Source organism: Eptatretus burgeri, chromosome 13 (genome assembly GCF_056783735.1).
Source record: "Eptatretus burgeri isolate ZD-2024b chromosome 13, Ebu_testis_v1, whole genome shotgun sequence".
In the NCBI taxonomy this organism is placed as follows: domain Eukaryota; kingdom Metazoa; phylum Chordata; class Myxini; order Myxiniformes; family Myxinidae; genus Eptatretus; species Eptatretus burgeri.
The window spans coordinates 78,890,297-78,912,700 of NC_140973.1; the positions used below are offsets into that span (position 1 = coordinate 78,890,297).

The following is a 22,404-nucleotide window of genomic DNA, read 5'->3' on the forward strand; positions in this document are numbered from 1 at the left end:
ACCACCAGATTACAGATCTCTGTCATTCTCTTCACACCCCAACTTCCCGCTGCCTTCAACATATTTCCCACAACTCCCGTCGGCCCTCCTGCTTTTCTACTCTTCATTGCTCTTATAGCTTCCTCAACTTCCTTCTCAGTTATCTTCTCTGCTGGTCCTAAAACCGGGTTACTCTCAATGTTTCTATCCCATTCATTTTCTACATTCAACAGCCTTTCCATATATCTCTTCCATCTTCCTTTAATTCCATCTGAGTCCACAACGATTTGTCCCACTTAATCCTTCAAGCAACTCACCCCCGTCACATCAAATCTCTCTCTCGCTATCTGCTTTGCAATCCTGAATACCGCTCTCTTACCCTCCTCCAAATCCAAGCGTTCTCCGAACATTTTCCTATGGGCCTCCAGTGCCTTTGCTACCTCTTTCTTTGCAGCCTTCTTGGCTTCCTTATAACTTTCATGCGCTGCCTCTTCTTCCACCGTACCCTTCGCCTTTTGCCATTCCTTGAACTTCTTCCTCTTCTCTTCAATCGTCTTTCCAACTTCATCATCCCACCACCATGTTTCCGAGTGCCTCGGTGGTCCTTTTGTCCATCCACATACCTCACCAACGGCTCCCAATAGACTAGCTTTCATTGACATCCAACCACTTTCAAGCTCAACCACATCATCTTCAACCATACTCAGCCTCTCTCTTAATGCTTCCTTCACTGTCGCCTCTTTCAACCTCCACACCTTCATCCTCGGTTGATACTTCACCCACTGAATTCTCCTCGCACCTTTCACCCTTATATCGCAGATAACCAGGTGGTGCTGCGAAACAGTCTCCTCCCCTGGGATCACCTTTGCGTCCCGTAGGTTTCCCCTATCTCGCCGACGCACCATCAGGTAGTCAATGGTTGTCGTCAACCCACCTGACGTGTATGTAATAAGCTTATTATTCGCTTTCTGGAATTGAGTATTACAGAGCAACAAATCAGCTCCATCAGCAAACTCCAAGATCCTTTCACCTTCTCCATTTCTCACACCATATCCATAACTCCCATGGTCTCCCTCAAAACCATCTGGACTCCTTCCCACATGTCCATTCAAGTCTCCTCCAACCACAACAACTTCCTCATCTTTCACATTTTCCATCAACTTCTCCATCGCACACCAGAACATGTTCTTCTCTTCATCGCTTCGACCGACCTGCGGGGCATATCCCGAGATGACGTTCACCAAGACCTTTCCGATCACGATTCTCACCATCATCAACCTTTCACTCACTCTAGTCACACTCACTACACTGTCTACAAACTCCTCAGAAAACATGACACCAACACCATGCACACCTTCCGGGCACCCTTGCCACATAAACTTATACTTCTGTCCCTGCCTACCCTTCACCATTCTCGCACCACTTCCCTTCCATCGTGTCTCCTACACACAACATATGTCCACTCTTCTTCTGACCAATGTTTCAACTACTTCTCCTGATCTCCCTGTCATTGTCCCTACATTCCATGTACCAAACCTCAGAAACCAATCTCCACGTGGGGCATCAGACAATTGGTCATCATAAATGGAAAAATTTCCTCCCTTGCTTAGATCGGGTTCCCCACCTTGAGTTTTAACGAGAGGGGTGAGGACCCCCACGGGGTACTTCGGGCTGTACCCTGCCCATAAGCTGTACTCATCATGGTTTCCTTTTGAGGTGATGTTTTTATGGCCGGATGCCCTTCCTGACGCCAACCCTTTTAGTCGCCTCTTACGACACACAGGGATACGGTGTACCTATTCTGACCAGAGCACACACCGGGAACAGTGACAGAGGGAATTTAAATGGAAAATAAAGTCACAAAAGGGGTTCGAGGCTTCTGCATTCTCCAGCTACACAAACACAATGCATATCTCCTTTCCACTGAAACAGAGGAGAGGTAATTTAGCTACACAATATACTACGGAGATAACTACACGAGGGTTCCTTTATGTGTTGGTGTGTGTCTCCCAAAACCGTCACAATATTAACAGGTTACACCCATTAGGTTATAGTTCAAGAGGAGACCAAATAGACATTTACCCGAAAGTGAAAGATGCCAGCGTAGCCTGTGCTGGGATCAAAACTCTGTTCCATTGGTACCACCCTGGACAGCAGTTTGTCATCCAACGTGAGAGATGCAAGTGCAGCCAGGAACCAGCAATTCCCTGCACCAGAGAATTCATGCCTTTTGGTGGAACTTGTTCATGACTTCATACTTCACGGCATTTTTAGCACCCAAAATGTAACCCAATTCATCGATCGGTGACCACCCTGGGATGTTTACAGCCAAGAAGGTCACTAACTGGGAAATCATCTTTCCTTCGGAACTTCCATAAACACTCTTGAAATTCGTTTTGTACATGCATACGAGAGTCCTATTGTGCAGATAAAATCTTGGAGACAAAGTGCAATTAAAATTTATGTTTGTGTAAATTTGGTGTAAAATAAAAAACAAGTTTTATTTTATTTACTAGCATGGGAACGTGGTGTTGCCCCGTGATGTTCTCACCCTGTTGGCATTTTGAAGAAATGAAATTTTGATTTTTTTGTTTTATATTTTTGTGGGGTCGAAAATACTTCCCTCCACCCACTAAGAAATGGGGTCGGGGATCATTTAATATTACCTTTCACATCGTTACAAAGGTTTAGGCATTATAGAGCAATTAAAAGAAGAAACAAATACAAAGAAATCCAACTTTTTGTTTTCAAAATGTTCAAAACATTTTCTCCAAAACACTTCCCAGCACTCACTGATGAACCCCTGAAAGTTTGACGAGGATCCATTTGGCCATCTCTGAAAGAAAGAGCAACACACGCACGCACGCACGCACGCACGCACGCACGCACGCACGCACGCACGCACGCACGCACGCACGCACGCACGCACGCACGCACGCACGCACACACACACACACACACACACACACACACACACACTCTTTCTCCATGAAATTATATAAAGACTTACCGAGCTCGCCCTGGAAGAGGTCAAACCTGCTCGTGTCCTCAACCACAAACTGTGGGTTGAAGCAAATCTCCTGTCAGACAGAACCACATGAGTGTATTGAGGATTTGGGTCAAAAGTGGAGATACAATATGATGGGAGAGGGTGGTTGAAATACCAGTAATAAATAATTTAGTACATGTAGGAAAAATGCACACCGAGACCAGAAATCAAACCCAAGTATTCCTGGTCAGCGCACATATTTTTCCCACATATACATATCAAATCATTTAGTATGAAAAGGTGTGTGTGTGTGTGTGTGTGTGTGTGTGTGTGTGTGTGTGTGTGTGTGTGTGTGTGTGTGTGTGTGTGTGTGTGTGTGTGTGTGTGTGTGTGTGTATTGGTGATTGTTATCTCCATATGTAGATTTCAGAAGGTGAAAACGGAGCCCTCCCAGGTCTTGAAGTATCCATCTCAGTATCAGTAATGGATCATGATTCATGGACCAATTTGTAAAAAATTTTTGTTCTCTAAGTTTTTGTTTGTTCCAAGGGCTCGTGTTAGGGTCATCACCGAGCCCCGGACAGCCTCCAACTATCGTTCGTTTGTAGTAATATTCCCAAGGATGGGTTTTGTAAAATTCTTCTTCATCATTCCTTTTGTGCCAATGATCACTGGGACAATTTTGGATCTCTTCAGCTTCCAGGAACCTTTCACTTCATTTTTTAAGTCTTGGTATTTGGTCATTTTCTTGATTTCTGCATTGTTTAGACCAAAATCGCTGGGTACTAAAACCTCATATAGCAATGTCTTCTTTTCTTTTTTGTGTCTGAGTACTACGTCCAGTTGCAATGCTTTGTTTTCTACGTTTACACTCGTACAGAATCATTAGGTCGTACGTGAACGTTAAGTTACTTCCTTGTTCTCAATCATCACTTTTGGTTCATGTTTCTATGAGTTTGTGGGAATGGAATAGTGAAGTTTTTGCAGAACTGCCAGTGGATTACTCTGCATACCTTGTTGTGCCTTTGGGTGTACAGCTGCTCTGACATGAGGTTTTTTTTTTTACATCCTGATAGGAGGTCCCTCATCCTTTCTTTTTCTATCTTGCAAAATCTACACCTGTCCGATTGAACTCAGTCCCACCAACTTCAAGCCATACGTGTAGTGTTCCTGGACTTGGGCATTTATAACGATTCATTCTCCATCCCAGTTGAGCTAACCTCTTGTCCATACCAAAGAGCCTTCTTTGTCTATCCCCAATCTGTCCAAATATATATATATATATATATATTCCTTTTTTTTTGTCAGACTCCCAGTTGGCGGTGCCTATCTGTTGATATTTCGCTTTATATTTTTCTTTTGTCTTTTTAGAAATCATTGGGATTCGATGCTGTTTTGGTTTCATGCGTGACATCTTCCATTTGCACCTGTCTTTTGACATTTTTTGCTAGGTGGGTTAGAGATACCTTCTCTGGCTTACTACTAAGAAGTGATACTCACTTCTCTCGTGTTTACAAATTAGATTCTGTCGTCTGTTAAACTATTTACATACTCAGCCAATCCTACACTTATCATTATGTGCACTTGGTTGAGTTTCATCAGGCCACTACCTCCTTCTTGTCTCGGCAGATATATTCTTAGGATACACTGATTTTTGTAGAATATTTTATGGATGGTGAGGGGTTTCCTTGTTTTGATATTGAGTTTATTGATTTCTGTTTGTGGCCAGTATATTATTCTGCAGCTGCACTGGAATACTGGTTTTGCTAGTTAGTTGATGGCTTTGATTTTGTTCCTTGGGGTAAGGTATATTTTCAGGATCAGCCTCGTTCGACACAAATATTCTTCAGTAATTGTTTTGCACATTTATTTGTGGCATATTTGGTGGCCCTCTTCTACTCCGAGGTATTTGTAAGAAGCTTCGTTGTCTCGACCCTGTATTGTTGTATCTCGGACGATTTTTATGTTATCTGTTTTTGTTGGTTTATCTTGTACGAATGTGCACTTGGAACACATTCCATTTGGATGTCGTCGGAGCACCGTTTCACTAATTTCAGATGTTTTGCTAATTTTTAGTCCTTTGGTGCAAACAGTTTTAAATCATCCATGTACAGTAGATGTGTCACCTTTCCTGTCTCTTTGGGCATTCTCTTATTGGATGTTAGGGTGTTTCCATGCCCTTGCTCATGAATGAGGCTGCGCAGTGGGTCCAGGGTCAGGCAGAATAGGAGTGGTGAAATGCCATCAACCTGGAATATCCTGCACCGTATCTTCACTCCTGGTATTTCGATCTTTCCTTCTGGGTGTTGTAATATCAACGAGGTGTTCCATAGCTCCATTGCTTTCTCAGTATATTTGATTATTTGGGGGTTGATCTTGTACAATTGCATGCATTTTATCATCCATGAATGTGGGACACAATCAAAAGCTTTTATGTAGTCTATCCAGGCTGTGGACATTTGGTTCTTCTCGTTTTACAGTTTTCAAGTATGGCCTTGTTTAGTAGTAGGTAGAGTGTGTGTGTGTGTGTGTGTGTGTGTGTGTGTGTGTGTGTGTGTGTGTGTGTGTGTGTGTGTGTGTGTGTGTGTGTGTGTGTGTGTGTGTGTGTGTGTGTGTGTGTGTGTGTGTGTACACATGTATCATAGATTTCACTTTCACATGGCTGCAGTGACTATGTGTTGCTGGCATTTGGATGGTGGTCATGCATGGTTGGACCAAATAGACATTTATTTTTATGAGTTATTTTAACACAGATTCGAAAACTCATTCCTGTGCACTTTCTCCATGATACTTACAATTGGCCTCTTCCACGTGATGTCTTTGCTGAAGTTGGAGCTTGGACCCAGCATGTAGTACCCTAAGGAGTTTGCTGTAATGGGAAATTTCTCATCATTAAAGAGCTGCCCTTGGGAAAGCAACTGAGACTGCAGCTCTCGAAAGTCCTGGCCCAGGAACTTCTTTAAATGAGGGGCTTTCACGGCCCCTTGTGGGCCATGATGTTGCCTGCCTCTTAGGACTTCCTCGCAGGATCCCGGGAGCCACATGCTGACTTGCTGAGTGCCTGATCTGGGTACGAACATCAGCACGCATTAATAAGTGTTGTGCTGAGAAAGTCTCGTCATGATTTGTAAATAATACATCTGAATCCATGAATGGAGCCTTTTCACACTTTAAATGGAGCACGTGATTGTGGAACAAGCTTGTCCTAGTTATACACGCATTGCATATTCATTGCAGTATCTTCACCAACTTGATTTGTCAAACTAAGGTAGAACAAACTAAAGTGTCGTTAGGCAAGGATGGAACAAAAGTATTTTTCGTCTGGAATCATTAAATTCTAATAAAATGTCTCCTTATTGTCACTAATATTAGACTTACGTTTTCTATGTCATTCAATAATTATTGTACAATTATAATGTGTGTAAAATAGTGTAGTTGCAGCTGCACACTGACTGTATATGCTACTTAATTCACACTCCAAGTCTCCAATACGTAATGCTCCGACTGGGTGCTTCATGAGTACATGAGAAGCCTATCCTGCGGATGTGTCACAATAAGTGCAGTGAGATAAGAATTAGTTTGCATGTTAATCGCTGGATTCTGGCTGACGAGAATATCATTGAAGATCTTCCAACACTTCTCCGATTAATGAACTATCCAAGTAGCCAAACTAAACTGAGTTTGTAAGAGCTATCAAACAGCGAAAGCATAACAAGTCAGCTGGTCCAGATGGAATCCCATCTGAAGTTTCAAAAGCAGAGGATACTTCCTCAAGCAAAGACTACTGAAGCACTTCAACACCACGTGGATTCAACAATCTATACTCCAGGAGTTGAAAGACACCAACATTGTCACAATCAAGAAGAAGAAAGGGGACAAGCCTGTGTGTGGCAACATCCGAGGGATCTATCTCACATCAGTGACTGGTAAGATTCTCTCTAGGATACTTTTCAATCATCTACTGGTCGCTCTGGACCGACAAGGTCCGTCCTGAATCTCAGTATGGCTTCAAAAATGGACAGAGCACAGTCGACATGATCCTTACAGCCTGTCAGTTGCAGAAGTGTCAAGAGCAACATCATGATCTCTACATCACCTTCATCGACCTCACCAAGGCCTACAATACCATTAACCATCCACTGCTATGGAGGCTCCTCGAGAAGTTTGTTTGCACACCCGAGTACATTGCTGTACTCAAACAACTTCACGACAGCATGAAAGGAAGAGTAGGCACAGGTGAAAAAGAATCAGAACGGTTCAATGTTCAAATTGGAGCGAAGGAAGGCTGCGTCTTCGTCCCAATCTTCTTCAACCTGTTTCTGGTTGCTGTCACTCCTCAGTCCCACCAAAGGAGCAACGTCATAAATGCCATCCAGATGGCAACTTATTCAACCTGAGAAGAGTTTTGTACATGAGTCTCAGACTAATCATCAATGAGAGAAAGACAGAAGCCACGTACCAACCAGCCCCTGGGCATGTCCTACCTGAACCTGAAATACCCATGAGAGATCACACTCTCAGTGTTACTCCAAATTTCCCCTACCTCAGAAGTCTTCTCCCTTCATCAGCAAACTTTGATGATGAAGTTTTTAGAACCGCATCAAATGCACATCACCCTCCTTTGGAAGACCGAAGAAGAGGACCTTCCAAAACAAACACAACACCATCAAAGGGAAACTCGCTGTCTACCATTCAGTCATAATATCTCTGCTACTTCGAGGTTCTGAATCGTGGACATGCTTATCGGAGACATCCGAAAGTTCTGGAAGCTCTCCATTTTTCGATTCCTAAGAGAGATCCTTGGAATCACGAGGGAAGATAGAATCTCGTACACAACCATGATCCAAACTGTATCTTCAACCAGTATTGAAGCAATATATGTATGCCATTTGCTACGCTGGATTGGCCATGTAACAAGGATGCCTGGGAATCAATCCTGCAGGGGCAGCTTAAGGAGGGGAAATCGCTCTGTTGGAGGCCAACGTAAACGCTACAAGGACCACGTAAAAGCCACTTTGTATATATGCAATGTCGATCCTGGACAAATGTAGGAGTATGCTGCCAATCGTCCCCAAGTAGTGCATCATCTGTCCTCATGGAGTCCAACAGTTTGAAGGGAATCACCGTGAAGCCTGAAATGAGCGACGAAGAAGACGCCATGAAAGAGCCATGCAACCCGTGTACCACGACCTCCATGTACGCAACATCTGTGGAAGATGGTGCAAAGCCCGGATTGGTCTTCAGAGTCACCTAAGATATCATCGTCCCAAGCAGTGGCATTCATTAAGCTCATTAAGCATTCTTTTGCGATGGGAGTCGCCATCATTTTTGTCTTTTTTGAAGGACTTCCAAGAGTTTGCAGGTCATTTACTCAATTTGAGAAACAAATGGGTTTTGAGCGACTCATTGACATCCAGCAGGCATATTTATTTTGATCCGTAAATATTATTGAATGAAATGAACCGCAAAGTTCTGCGGAATAAAAGTTGGGGAAAGTAAAAAGTTCAAAAGAGCTCCTCTGTGTATAATTTAAGGAATTAATTTATGTCAGATGAGGGGTAATGAAGATAGCCAACGAGTAGCTCACTTGTATTTCATTCCGATAATTATATTTTTACCTATTAATTTCCTATGCTTAATCATTATAAGGGAAAATGATGATGTGTCTTTGACAAGCGACCGTAGAGGCTCAAGCACATTTGCTTTATTAACAGATGTTGAGTTTCGTTTGGCAATGTCGGATGAAGATTTAGTCACAAATGTGAGAGTTAATGATGTCACAGACCATACAGTGGCCTGCAAAACTATTCACCTCCCTCCAAAGTTTTCACATTTTGACGCCATCCGAGTTTATTTCACGATGTTTTCAAATCAAACTCAATGTTGTCACGCCCGAGTACCAGTGAACCCACAAAGGTCTCCCAAACGAGCCCAAAGTCTATGGCGTACACGCACGAAAAGCAGATGGCTGAAACACGATTTCTTACCTTTTAAAGGATTTATTTGAAAAGCAAAAAACAGGGAAGAGAATCGACAAGACGTGACCACAAATGAATGAAACCAAGCGAGACAAAAGACACAAATAGGATAATGGGAACAAACAAACTTATATACAATGATGAGAAATAAAATACAAAATCTAACCCACTGGGTGCCACAGATCACACTCATACATCAAGCCGATAATGCAGGCGAGGCTTCCCCTTGTCTACTATGCGCAGGGTGGATGCAGCCCACTTTAAGAAATCAGGAGTGAGACAAGAGTCAGCAACGACGGTGTTCAAAGATGAAGTAGAATAGCCACAAGCAAGGGCAGCAATGAGTAGGCCTTCAACAAGGCAAGGCCAGCAATGAGTAGGCCTTCAACCAGGCAAGGCCAGTGATGAGTAGGCCTTCCACACGGCCCTCTCTTGGTTCTCCTTTGGAGGGCAGGTTCTCTTCTTCCTCCTGGGTGGAACCCTCCTCTGGGGTGCCATCCACAGGGCGGCACAAATAAAAATAAATATACAAGGTACATTACCATTTCTGGCTGCAGAGCACACTGCATCACCATTGCTGGCACACACTGCCCAGAGATCGTAATAGGCCGAGTCACACATGTGACACGTGTGCCTCTGCGATGGGAAGTCCTCACCTAACCCCACCCACAAACAAGAGGTATTTACACATACATAATTAATCTGTCTACCCTGTTGATAAATGACATACACTGACTCTTCAGCGTCATGTGTAACAAACGACTTACTCTGACAGATCCCTGTAACATGGCAATCTTACCTATGTGAAACACAGACCATACTACACTTCTAAAGTCTAGCTATGGATCCTCCCCACCCCCTCCTCCTCCACGTAACAATATAAAGAGTCTTCACAAGTTATTCCAAAGTGATAAAGCTTTAAAAAATGCGTATAAAATGTGAATAAATTAGATTAAAAGTTCAAGTGGGCGTGGCACTGCCCACAAGGAGCGTGGGACACCCCTCAAACAAAAAGACACAACTAGACCATGATATCGAGCTTGTGTTCAAGTTTCATCAAGATCACATCAAACGTCACGGAGCTATGCTCTGGAGAATCACAAACAGACAGACAGACAGACAGACAGACAGGCAGACACACGGACACAACGAAACTCGTGGTCACTGCTGGCGCCCACGAACCAATTAGACAAGCCGGGAGGCGACGATGGTTCACGGGCACTATTGAGGAAGCCCTCCTGTAAAAACCTACCTCTTCCGTCAAAATTGACCAAATCAAATCGGATTTTTTTTATATGTTGTACTTATGGACATTACGCACAGCTTCTAGGAAATGAAATTGCAAGAAAAAAAAAAAAAATCGAGAAAAAATAAATAAATAAATAAAAAGTTCAAGTGGGCGTGGCTCCGCCCACAAGGGGTGTGGGATGCCCCTCATGCAAAAATACACAACTAGACCATGATATCTCGCTTGAGTCCAAGTTTCATCAGGATCGCATCAAACGTCACGGAGCTATGCTCTGGAGAGAGGGCCACAGACAGACAGACACACAGACACAATGAAAATAGTGGTCACTGCTGGCACCCGCGAACCAAAAAATAGTGGTCACTGTTGACGCCCATGAACCAAAAATAGTGGTCACTGCTGGCACCTGCGAACCAATTAACAGAGAAAAGCAGATGATTCTAAGTTGCATAAGTATTCAAACATTTTGCCTAATTAACCATAAATCACTTCAGGAGCAAATTATTTGTTTAAAAGGTGACACAATATGTGTAATAGGTTTCACCTGTATGTAATCAGTGGTTTAACTTAAAAATTAATCTCCTCCACACGAGACCAAGGAGCTTTCCAAAGAAGTCAGACATAAAGTGATGGAGAAGCACCGTTCAGGAGAGGGTTTTAAGAAGATTTCAAAGTCACTCGTTATCCCTTTGAGTATGGTGAAATCCATCATTAAGAGGTGGAAGATGTATCATACCACCCAGACACTACCCAGATCAGGTCGCCCATCCAAACTCAGTGGCCGGGCAACCAGGGAACTGGTTCGCGATGTCTCCGCAAATCCAACAATGACTTTGAAAGATCTGCAAGGCTCCATGTCTGAGATGGGGATCAGTATTAATCAATCAACAATATCCTGTTCCCTTCACAAAGCTGGCCTCTTTGGACAGGTGACAAGAAAGAAGCCATTACTGAAAAAGACATCTAAAAGCTCGTATGGAGTTTGTGAAAAAGCATTGTGATGATAATGCAGGCATGTGGAGAAACATTTTGTGGTCAGACAAGACAGAAATTGAACTTTTTGATCTAAATTCAAAGTGTTATGTTTGGTGCAGGCCTAACATTGCACAACACCCAGTCAACACCATCCCTACTATCAAGCATGGTGGTGGCAGCATCATGTTATGGGGGTGCTTTTCATCAACAGGGACTGGAAAGCTTGTCAGGATAGATGGGGCAATGGACGGTGCAAAGTACAGGAGAATCCTTGATGAAAACCTGCTCGAGTCAGCCATGAATCTGAAACTGGGTAGGTGATTCACATTTCAGCAGGACAATGATCCGAAGCACAAAGCTACAACCACACTGGAGTGGCTGAATAAGAAGAAAATAAATGTTCTTGAGTGGCCCAGTCAAGGTCCTGACTTGAACCCAATTCAACATTTATGGTGAGACGTGAAGATCACAGTTCATCGATGATCCCCATCAAACTTGGCAGAATTAGAGCAATTTTTTCACATGAACAATGGGCAAATATTTCACCATGTCACTGTGAAAGCTGGTAGAGATCAACACACAAAGATTCATAGTAGTCATTGCTGTAAAAGGTGCTTCCACCAGGTACTGACCTAAGGGACTGAATACCATTACAACCAGTGAATTTTGATTTGTACATGGTCTTTTTTTACAAGTATTCCTGACATGTAACCTCCTTCAACTCAAACAGCGTTTAGTTTGACCTCTTCAGTTTTATATAAAAACGTTACTTTGGAAAAAGTGTTTCTACATAATTTGTAATTCATTGAAATGTGGAATTATTGGAAGGGTGGTGAATACTTTTGCATTCCACTGTAAGTAAAGTCCACATTGCACAAAATCAGGAAAGATACAAAAAGCCGGAAATTTTCCAAAATGCTTATATTATCAAGTTTATGAAAAAGCTGTAACTTACCAGCGTTTGTTATCGTTTCGTCGAAAGTGATCTGAGAGCAGTTGCTGGGTAAAAGATCACGATGAATCTTTATGGTTTACCTTTTGTAAAAACGTTGGCTTCTCTGTAAGACAAAGAAGTAGTGTCAAAAGGTTTATATAGAAATGAGGTGTGGAACACCTGTCAAAGCTCCTTAACACCTTCAAGCTTGCCCTCAAATCACACCATAAATGCTTATGAAATGAGACGACTTAACATGTCGTGACATGTTTAGCATCATCTTTAGTTATTGTTTGTACAATCCCAATATTTTTGGAATTACAGATGTATAAGCCTGAGGTTATTGGAAATGGGTCTTACACCTTTGTCTCTGTTATATCTCTGTCCGCCCCTTATGCGGTTTAATCATTTTTAGGAGGGGAAGAGGGTTGGGTATGCAAAGTCGTGGCTCATGGAAGAGCAACATGACAAAAGGCAAAAGTTAATGCATTGATAGTGTGACAACATGCAGACACAAGAAGGAGATGAACGAATAGGAGAGAGCGAAGGGAAGGAAACATAGCAACCAGCAAGTAGATGGAAAAGGTAGTGGGCCATTATTGACCCTCCACAACAGGACGATAAAGCTGGAAGATGTATTGTTGTGCTAAGAAAGGAAAACTAAGAGAATGCATACCTAGTCTCGGCTTGTGGAAGCGCTAGTACTCTCAACGGATCAGGATGCAGCATGACAAATAAAAAGGAACAGCAGGGAGAGAGGGGGGAAACAGTAACAGCAGAGCCGGAGGCTAAGACAGAAGGAAGCGGACAAGCAACGGGTGTGGGGAGGAATGGGGGCAAGAGAGGATGCACAGGGGGGACAAGATGGATACAGAAGGAAACTCTCAGGAGGAAAGCTGGAAATTTAGGAGGGAGGCATTGAGGTGAGGTGGGGGGGGGGGATGGGGTTGGGTTAACGGGGGTAGAAAAGATCATGGTTTTGGATTGGGGATTATCTGAGATGGTGATGAACAGCTTTCTTGACGAGCTGGAGGGAAGAATGAGATTGAAGAAGATGTGGAAGTTGGTTCCACAAGTAGGAAAAAAGAAGAAGAGGAAAAAATGATTGGAGGTGAGCAGTGATCCTGGATTCAAGTAGTTTCACCAGAAGGGGGTTGATCGTGAAACATGTGAGCACTGCAGGAACCTGGAGGGTGGGGGGGGCAGAGTGAAGGTACAAAGCACAGAAAGAGCAGAGGATACAAGACCAGAATAGTGGGGGGGGGGGGGAGGGGCAGTGTTTTCCCGTTGATTTCAAATGTTAATTTTTGGCCACTGGTTGGACTGTGTTCTTAACTTACCAAAAAGTGATGTCGCCATTTTTTTCTGGTGATTTCTTTATACTTTTCTCTCAATTTCAAATTACGGCCCAAATCGTGCTAAATAATTTAATTATATTACCCCAAAATACATTCTGTATGCAAAGCAAACACCCAATATATTGCTAAAAGTAATATAATAATTAAGAAAAAACACTCCTTTCAACAACTCAAACTTTTTTTGGGGTTTTTGACTTCTAAATTTTAAATACAGTGATAATCTCACAGCTCAAACATGTTTTATATAGTTCTTTCAGTCCACCATCTGGCTGGTTCTGGTCAGCTGATGTAGGATAGAACTTCAATGTTCATTTAGTGTTTGTGTTCATAGTTAGATGGAAGGATCTCCTTTTTCTTCATCCTCTTCAATTCCTAAGAGTACCTGGTTGACATTACCACACACCTCCTCATCGGCTCCACACAAACACATCTCGGAGCAGTTGAGGCCCTGCGACCGACAGGAACAGTGTGACGTGCAACTGGTCTTCTTGCACCCACATTTGATGAGGTGAGTAACTGTGGCTGGAGCTGGAGGATCCCTTGTTGGTACTGGTACTAGCGTATCCCCCTCTTTCTTACACCCGTAGGTTGTTGCTGGTGGTAGCTGAGGGTGAGGAATGTTATCCTGACGCCACACCATGGCCTGGTAATGTGCCCGGCAATGGCTTCATGTAAGGCTCCTCGTGTCAGAAGTAGCTTTTGAGCCTCCAGTTGTTTCTTGGTGAAAATCTTCCATCTGAGATCACCAACATCCACCACAGTGCTACCAGGCTCATAGAGCTGGCAAACAAATGTCTCAATGGCTCGTTCCGTGTCAACTTCCAGCTTCTCGGACGTCCCTAAGGCAGCAAATGCAGATACCACCTCCATGGAGCATCTGCTAAGTGGTTACCAACAGGTCAGCTTCCCCTTGCCTGCAAATCGACCTGTTACGTCAGCTCCAGAGAAGGCATGAAATCCTGGTAAGGCTTCAGCCTTTGCATCACCAAGTGCATTCACGATTGGTCCCAGTGAGATTACTCACTTCTTGTTCCCCACACCAGTGACAAAGTATGTGTTCCTGCAGAGCTGATGGTAACGGTGGATTGCAAGGACAAAAACGTCAGTGTCAGGTGACTGAATGTAGAGTTCTGTTGCTCCTCTTCGAACAACATCCAGACTGTGCAGGATAAGTCTCGTGTCAGCTTCTTGTTGGGAGCTGCAGAGATGTTGAACATCCATGGAGTTTGAGAGGACCTCGTGCCACGAAGTCACTATGAAGACCTTGGGCTTACCCTCAAAGTGGTGGAGAGCTTTCTTTGCAAGATAAACTGTCAGTTCATCTTTGGTTGCGGTACTGGATAGGAACTGCTTTGCTGACACCTTGCCAATTTGTGTATTGTCTGTGACGAGGTAAGCAGTTTCTGGCTTACGACCCTGCTGTCTCTCCCTTGTGGCCTCTTTCGGTGAAGTGGGAAGATCATAACGGTCAAAGACTAGATGTTGCTCATCATATTCTCTGCACTTGCTGTCCAGTGTAGCTATGAAGTGGTCAGCCCATTGAGCACATGTCTTGACCCAAGGTGGCTTACCCATTGCCTGGACAATTGCCATTCCATCAATTACAGTTGCCTTCCTTGGTGTCAAGGGAACAATGTCATTGGTGACATCCTCTGGCTGCAGATCAACACTAATTTTGTTTGGGAGGTCCTCAAGTACGGCCATCAGCTTGCTTTTGTCTGTGCATGGTAGGAGTTCACCACTCACTGTGAACAAGGCTCGTGGGAGAGACGTGAACTCATGCTGGCCAATGCTCTCCTTGAGGTTCATCTCGGAGCGTGAGCGTGCAACAATCAACATGCGGGCAAATAGTGATCTGTCGTCCTTGAGCTCCAATACCTGATCAGCCACTTTGTGTTTCACCGACTTCCTTGCACTTTCCCACGTCTTCAGTTGAACCTTCTTCATTCTGGCCCAGAGACTGACCTCATTCGTGTTGATGCGTTCCTCAACAAAGTTGGCATACTTCTGCTGCCCAATGTCTTCTTGGTTGCACACATCTTTCTGCACCTCAGCTGGCATCACAACCTTTGTGATGATGTTGGGCAGGTCTTCACCCTCGTACTTCATAGGATTCAGGGACGATATGAGCACAGTCTTGAGCCGAGCAATGTTATCTTCCTGTCTTGTCCGTACAGCCAGTGAAAGGTCATGATGTTCCTTATGTGTAGTTGTTGGTGAGCCAGCCATCACATGTGCTTCTTCAGCAAGCCTACTAAGCTCTGGAGCTGTAAGGAAGAATCTCTCCCGAGCACTGGCATTCTGTGTAATGCCCACGAGTCCCCCAGTGACTTTCATGATGCGGTTGATATGCTCAAGAGCATGATCCACCCCAATGGCACAGAATGGGATCTGGTTTTTGTTGACTACAAAGTTTCCATCAATGAACTCTTGATGTATGTCTGGATCTGTGCTCTGAAGGGCTGTCATCTCCGCAAGGTAAAGTGGAACCAGCCTGGCATACTTCTGCTCGTCATAAGCAAAGAAGTACTTGCACAGAGCATCAAGGGACAACAGGTGCAGCTCCCAAAGACCATCACGGGTGGCACGGATGAATGTATATATATATATATATATATATATATATATATATATATATATATATATATATATGTAATACCATCCTCATGTAAGTCCGCACAAACTTGAAGAGTGAACTTTGTGATCCCTTCTTGTCAAACTCGGCCATCATTTCAGTACCCTTTGGGAATCAAGGATAGTTAGCATATTATGCTGCTCCTTCAACATCTCTTGTTGCAGGTGTTGAACACAACTTTGGGCAAGCTGCTGTGCTGCCTCTACACATGGCCCCTTCAGATGAGGATGATCTAGGAAGAATTCTTCTACATAGAGATCATAGAGGGCCTGGACTGTAGTCATGTGTGCTTCCAGGGCTCATTTCATGTGCTTGGCTTCCAGGATCTGTCTTGTTGTGGTTGGACCATAGAAGTCAGCTTCACCCAAGCATCGTCAAGCCCACTGTCTTCGATGGCATTCCCAACTGCCCGCAATGCAGCCATCACAGTATGCATCTCACCCAGTCTCAGCACCCACTTGCCCTTGCAATCATCCCTTGTCTATCAAGCTGTTTGGCTCGTTCATATAAGGCCATGTCCAAGGTGATAACCATCTTCCTGTCAGGTCCCATGACCATGCAATCGATTTGTAGTGTCTGTTTCAGGACTGTGATTAGTGTTTGCCATTCATAAACAGGTAACTATCATGTCACGGCCTACAAGGCCTTTGTGCATAGCTCCAGGAAGTACTGCTCTCCCTTATTGACTAGCAACCCTGTTTCACATCTTTCTCTCCTGCATTTTGTGGAATCCAAAGCTGTTTGTATCATGCAATCATGCAAAAGTTAGCTGAAGAGGAGAAAGTGAGATCCCAGTATTATATGCTGGTTCGGATGGGTCGTGGCTGCGAAGTTCAACAAGAAGTTAGTTGTATGATCATAAACAGGATAAACAGACATTCTGTAATGAAGACAATGTTAGTTCAGATTGAATATTTGTCAGAAACACTTTAGAAAACACAATGTAACATTCTGGAACTCCAGACTCTGAAACAAAGCGTGATTAATACAGTACGTTGGGTCACAAATGACCTTTCAGCTTTGACGTTGTGTCAAGGTTACTGAAGGTCCACAGAAAAAATGGCGACAACATTTTTCCACTTCCTGGCAATGCTAAGAACACATTCATAATAGTTGCAAAAAAATTAACATGCAAAACCAATGGGAATCCCAATCTGTTACGTTGCCCCTCCCCCCCCAGTAGCAGAAGGAAAAATAAAATTCCCGCGTTTTCAAAGTGGGCGAGAAGAATGGGAAACCGAGTGCTTGGTATGTTGAGCTGGTACATGCATGTCTGTAGCAAATAAAGGTGTTATTGATTTACAAGCACAATATTTCCAGGAATAATTCAGCGTTTCCACTGGAAGAACGGCGGTTTGCAGTAAAAATTAATGGAGGTCCTGATAATATCTCATGAAACTGCCGATAGGATTTCTCAACACGTAAAGGAAACTCTTTTCAAGAGTGTCCTTTTTTTTTCAGAGTATCCCTCCAGAGTATCATCGTCAGCTCACTTAGAATGTAACTCCGGGGAGTTTCAGGGATGGCACGTCGTACATCTGTCAGTCCATCCATCCACAAACACTTGCAATTTCTTCTCTGAGGCAACACATAGGATTTCGATGAAACTTTACCACAATGTTCATCACCGTGTATGTTCCAAACTGTGTTCATGGCATTACAAAAATTAATCTATTTTAAAAATCTCTCCCCAATGGGGGTGACAGGAGTTGTGTCCCAAAATAGGTATTTGCTTTCTTCTCTGAAATGACACATGCAATTCCCATGAAACTTGACCATAACCTTCATCACCTGTGATGTACCAAAGTATGTTCATGACAAAAGAAAAATCAGGGTCTAAGGGGGTGTAAAAGGGGATTGCCTCCCAAAACATGTATTTCCTTTCTTCTCTGAAACTACACACACATTTTCGATGAAACTTGACCACAACCTCAATCACCTGTGATGTACCAAAGCTTCTTCATTCATCCATCCATCCATTGGGACAATACTCTGTGCAGAGCATTGGTGCTGGTTAAACAGTCTCCTTGGCTATTTGGCACAATCCTGGACGGGTCATCACTCCAACACAGGACACCAGCAAGCTGGCACTCATTTTGCCGACTTCAGAAGGATGACAGTCAGAGTCAACCCCACCTGGTATAAATTGAACAGCCAAGTGGGATTTCAACTCAGGATCGAAGTATCCCAATCCCACCAACCTAACCATGAAGCGAACACCAGGAATAAAGTTTGTTAATGACCTGAGAAAAATCGGGGACGAAGGGGCTGCAAAGTGTTTGCCTGAATCACCAACTATGTAACAAAGCTTGTTCGCCCTTTTTAAAAATACGGCCCGTGGGTCGTAATCAGTTCCGACTTCATCGATATTGGATATATTCATTACCATTCATTGTTTTTATTGTGGCCCTAATGAACTTCATACTCATTAAGACTCATTATCTTTCTTCCTTGGTAAAAATTCAGGAAATAAAACCCGCTGCGATAAGGTGAAGACATTGTTCCACAGATGCATCAAACCACACAAAAAGCAAAAACTACGAGTACTCTTGGAGTTTTAGGATTTCGAAGATTAATTGGTCCAAATGAACTTCATACCCATTAAAACTCATCTTTCCTCCTGGACAAAAATTCGGAAAAAACGCTCAGACAAGCTGTTGACATTGTTCCGTAGAACCATAATACTCTACAAAAAGCAAAAACTACGAGTACTCTTGGAGTTTTAGGACTTTGAAGATTAGTTGGTCCTCGTGAACTTCATACTCATTTCGACTCATTATCTTTTTTCCTCCTGGCCAAAAATTCGGAAAAGACGCTCAGACAAGCTGTAGACATTGTTCCAAAGAACCATTGTACCAAAGCAGAAGCAAAAACTGAATAGTCTCTGAGTTTTAGGATTTTGAAGATTAATTGGCCTGAATGAACTTCATACTCATAAAGACACATTATCTTTCCTCCTGGACAAAAATTCGAAAAAAAACCCCCAGACAAGCTGTAGACATTGTTCCATAGAACCATTATACCAAACCAGAAGCAAAAACTATGAATAGTCGACAAGTTTTAGGACTTTGAAGATTAATTCATTTGACTAATTGATTAAGTCAATTTGTGACAAATTTGAAATTGTGGGAGGTGCTGCGGAATCTCCCCAAGTATCATCCCTCCGAGTTTCAAATCATTCTGACTGCAGGTTGCAGAATAATGATCGAAATATTGATTGTGGACAGATGGATGAATGGATGGACGGACATGGACCCCCATTTTACAAGTCACCTCTTTCAGAACTGACTAAAAATCGGGGATTAAGGGGTTCTACAGGTGGGGTTGCCCCCAAAAAGAGGTATTTGCTTTATTCTCAGAAACTACACAAATTCTGATGAAACTTCCCCACAACCTTCACCACCTGTGATGTGCCAAAGTTTGTTCATGACATGAGAAAAATTGTGATTTCAGGGAGGGTTGTAGTTGCCCCCCAAGATATACGTTTGCTTTCTTCTCTGAAACTACACACACAATTTCGATGAAACTTCACCACAACCTTGATCATCTGTGATGTTCCAAAGCTTGTTCACACCATTAAAAAAAATTGGGGTCTTTGGAGGCTTGGGGGTGGGGGGTTGGTTGCCCCCCAAAATTTGCATTTGCTTTCTTCTCAGAAACAACACAAACAATTCCAATTAAACTTCACTGGAACCTTGCCTGACACTGAGAGCAGCTCCACCCCCTCAGACGTTACAGTCCTGGCAATCACCGTTCCCTTTCCAGAGAGGGACAACTAGGCCCCTCTTCCAATCAGTTGGGATAATATCTGTGTTTCAAACAGAACACAGAACTGCATGGAATGACACGAGTACAGCATTTCCACCAGCCTTGATAAGTTCAGCATGGGTGTGACAGATCCCAGGAGCTTCACTCCATTTCAACCGGTTCAACACAGCCTGTTTTTCCATAAACAAAGGTGGATCACAATTGATTGGAAGGTCAGCAATAGGAATAGTAACACCGGTGGGTCAGCCTGGTACATCTGCTCAAAGGCCTAGGGGGCCCTCACTTCAGACTCCTCTGTCAAGAGCGCACCACCCTCCGCTCCAGCTGTAGTACACCGAGGGAAGGGTTTGGAGGAACAAAATGTACAAATTCAACTATAATCAGGACGAGAATCACTTGACCACGGGTTATGCTCTACCCCCTCACATCGGCCTCTTTGTCCACCCTCAGTGCAGGACAATCAACATCAGAGAAATGGGAAACCTTCAAGGAGCAAATGTGTAGAGCGCAGAGCAAGTACATTCCAATGAGGTGTAAAACTGGAAGTAGAAAGAGACAAGGATGGTTGGGTTGAGAGATCAGGAATGCTATTAAGCAGAGGCAGAAGGTATTTATTGGGTACGAGACGACCCGTGAACCCGTTGGGTTCCCGTTGTAACAGCGGTTGATGAAAAAAAATCATTTCAAGAAAAAAAAAAGATAGCTCCAGAGAACTATACCGCTGAGGTTGTTTGCATTGATCAAATTCTCCCAAAAAGTACTAAACTGAATCGGGAATTGATTTTTAACATTTTTTTCATTGCCCGATTTGAATGAAACTTGATACTGCACACCACAAGCGAATGGTGAGGAGGTAGCCCTAAACTTTTTGCGCTATCGTGTGCCGTTTTGGCTGTATCTCGGGTACATACATACATACATACATACATACATACATACATACAGACACAAGATGAGAGTTTCAGTAATATATCGATGAAATAAAAGGGCTGGAATTAAAATGTATATCACCATCAGAGTAAACAGAGGCATGTTCAGATAACAATTCGGTAAGCCAGAAGAGAGAATGAGAAGGAAATGGCTAAGAATATTTAACATGATAGGAAGGCATTCTTTAACGAAATCAGGAGGAAAAACAGGTTTGGACAAGTGTGGGCCCATTGAGGAATAGCAGCGGGAGAGTGGTTCGTGAGGAAAGTGAGATGGTAGGCTGATGAAATAGGTATTTTGCTACAACTTTTACACAAGAACAGTCACGAGAATTGCCAATAGCTGACAGCATCCATCAAGGAGGTGAGGAAGGGCCTTTCCAGAAGATCCAGGTTGGAGTGGAGGAAGTAAAGGAACAGCTCGGTAATCAAAGAGAAGATAAGGCTCCGGGGCCTGCGGAGCTTGAAGTCTTTACACCGGTGTTCCTGCTCCAAGACTTCATCATCAGCACCAAGTGTGGTTACACGAAGCTCGTGTGAAGAAGCCCTGATGAAGCTGCAGGAGATGTATTATGGCTGACAGAGTGACGGGTTCATGGACAATGGACATCCATCACCCTCGGCGCTGCGTTCGTCCATTAGGCTGTGCACATCATCATGAATGAGATTCTTTTATTTCGACCGGTAAACGATCCATTTCATTACAACGGATACTCTCATCAATCGACAGGCTCGAGGAAACCATGCTGCTTGTTTTGTACAAACATCATTATCCAAACAATGTATATAATGATATTGTGAACTGCCTTGTAGGTTGTTATGGACAACAATCCTGCAGGTTGGGACGAGGACACGGACATGGCGTGTTTTATTACTGTTCAAGTGGATTCCTTAGTTTGTCGCTTTCATGGCTCAGCACCACTCCCTCATGGACCCCCGATAACCACAACGCTGAACCACCCACCACCTTCTCTAATAACCCTGATGCTCTGGGCCAATCGCGTTCCCCACAACGCGCGTGTTCGTCTCCAAGCTATCGAGCCTGGGTTCGAATCCCGATGCAGCTATAAACCGTCATCCAGGTGTGCAACAGGTAGGAGGGTTCATCGATGTGTGTGCCGTACCTCGGAAGCTGGACGTCCTATCTGCCGGCATGAGTTGGTGAACGTTAAAGACCCCACGGTGCCCTTCGCCAAGAGAATGCCCTTCGTCGGCACCATTCGAGAAATTCAAAATTCCTGCAATTACCTTCGTCGAACGTCAGGCCAGGCCAGCCGGTTCGTGAAAGACTTGGGTCAAAGCCTCCCCTCGCACCCAAGAGCGTATGAATAATTGTGACCTTTAAAGATGTGTTCGTGTGTTATAGTGTATATATGAAGACCACAAGGGGGGAAACCAGAGATGTCAGGATAAGTCAATTTTGAATAAACTGAAAAACAGAGTTTTAAGACTTTGGTGGACTGTTTAATAACTGTCACATAGATTTCTTTTCCAGTAAAAGGAAGAGTGATCATTGGCCGATCAAATTAAGCATGTAGCATTTACCAAGCTTCTGTGTTATTTAATTAAAGAGCAAAGAACGAATCAATGTTGCAAACTGACATCACTGGTTA

The 22,404-nt window shown here is 43.5% G+C and overlaps 1 protein-coding gene across 4 annotated transcripts in view; it reads right to left on the reverse strand.

Moving 5' to 3' along the window:
- LOC147014876 (calpain-1 catalytic subunit-like) overlaps positions 1-22,404 on the reverse strand; it is a 181,907-nt gene that overhangs the window by 84,005 nt on the left and 75,498 nt on the right. For 3 of the 4 annotated variants that reach the window (XM_085853294.1, XM_085853293.1, XM_085853295.1), the window contains 4 exons: positions 12,123-12,225; positions 5,764-6,034; positions 2,990-3,059; positions 2,062-2,186 (listed from right to left, as the gene is read on the reverse strand). In XM_085853294.1, coding sequence (XP_085709420.1) covers positions 2,062-2,186; positions 2,990-3,059; positions 5,764-6,012 — 444 coding nt within the window. In that variant the 5' untranslated portion in view covers positions 6,013-6,034; positions 12,123-12,225. Of the gene's footprint in view, positions 1-2,061; positions 2,187-2,989; positions 3,060-5,763; positions 6,035-12,122; positions 12,226-17,587; positions 17,674-22,404 lie in introns of those variants that run through there. The other variant, XM_085853296.1, reaches the window with a different exon arrangement.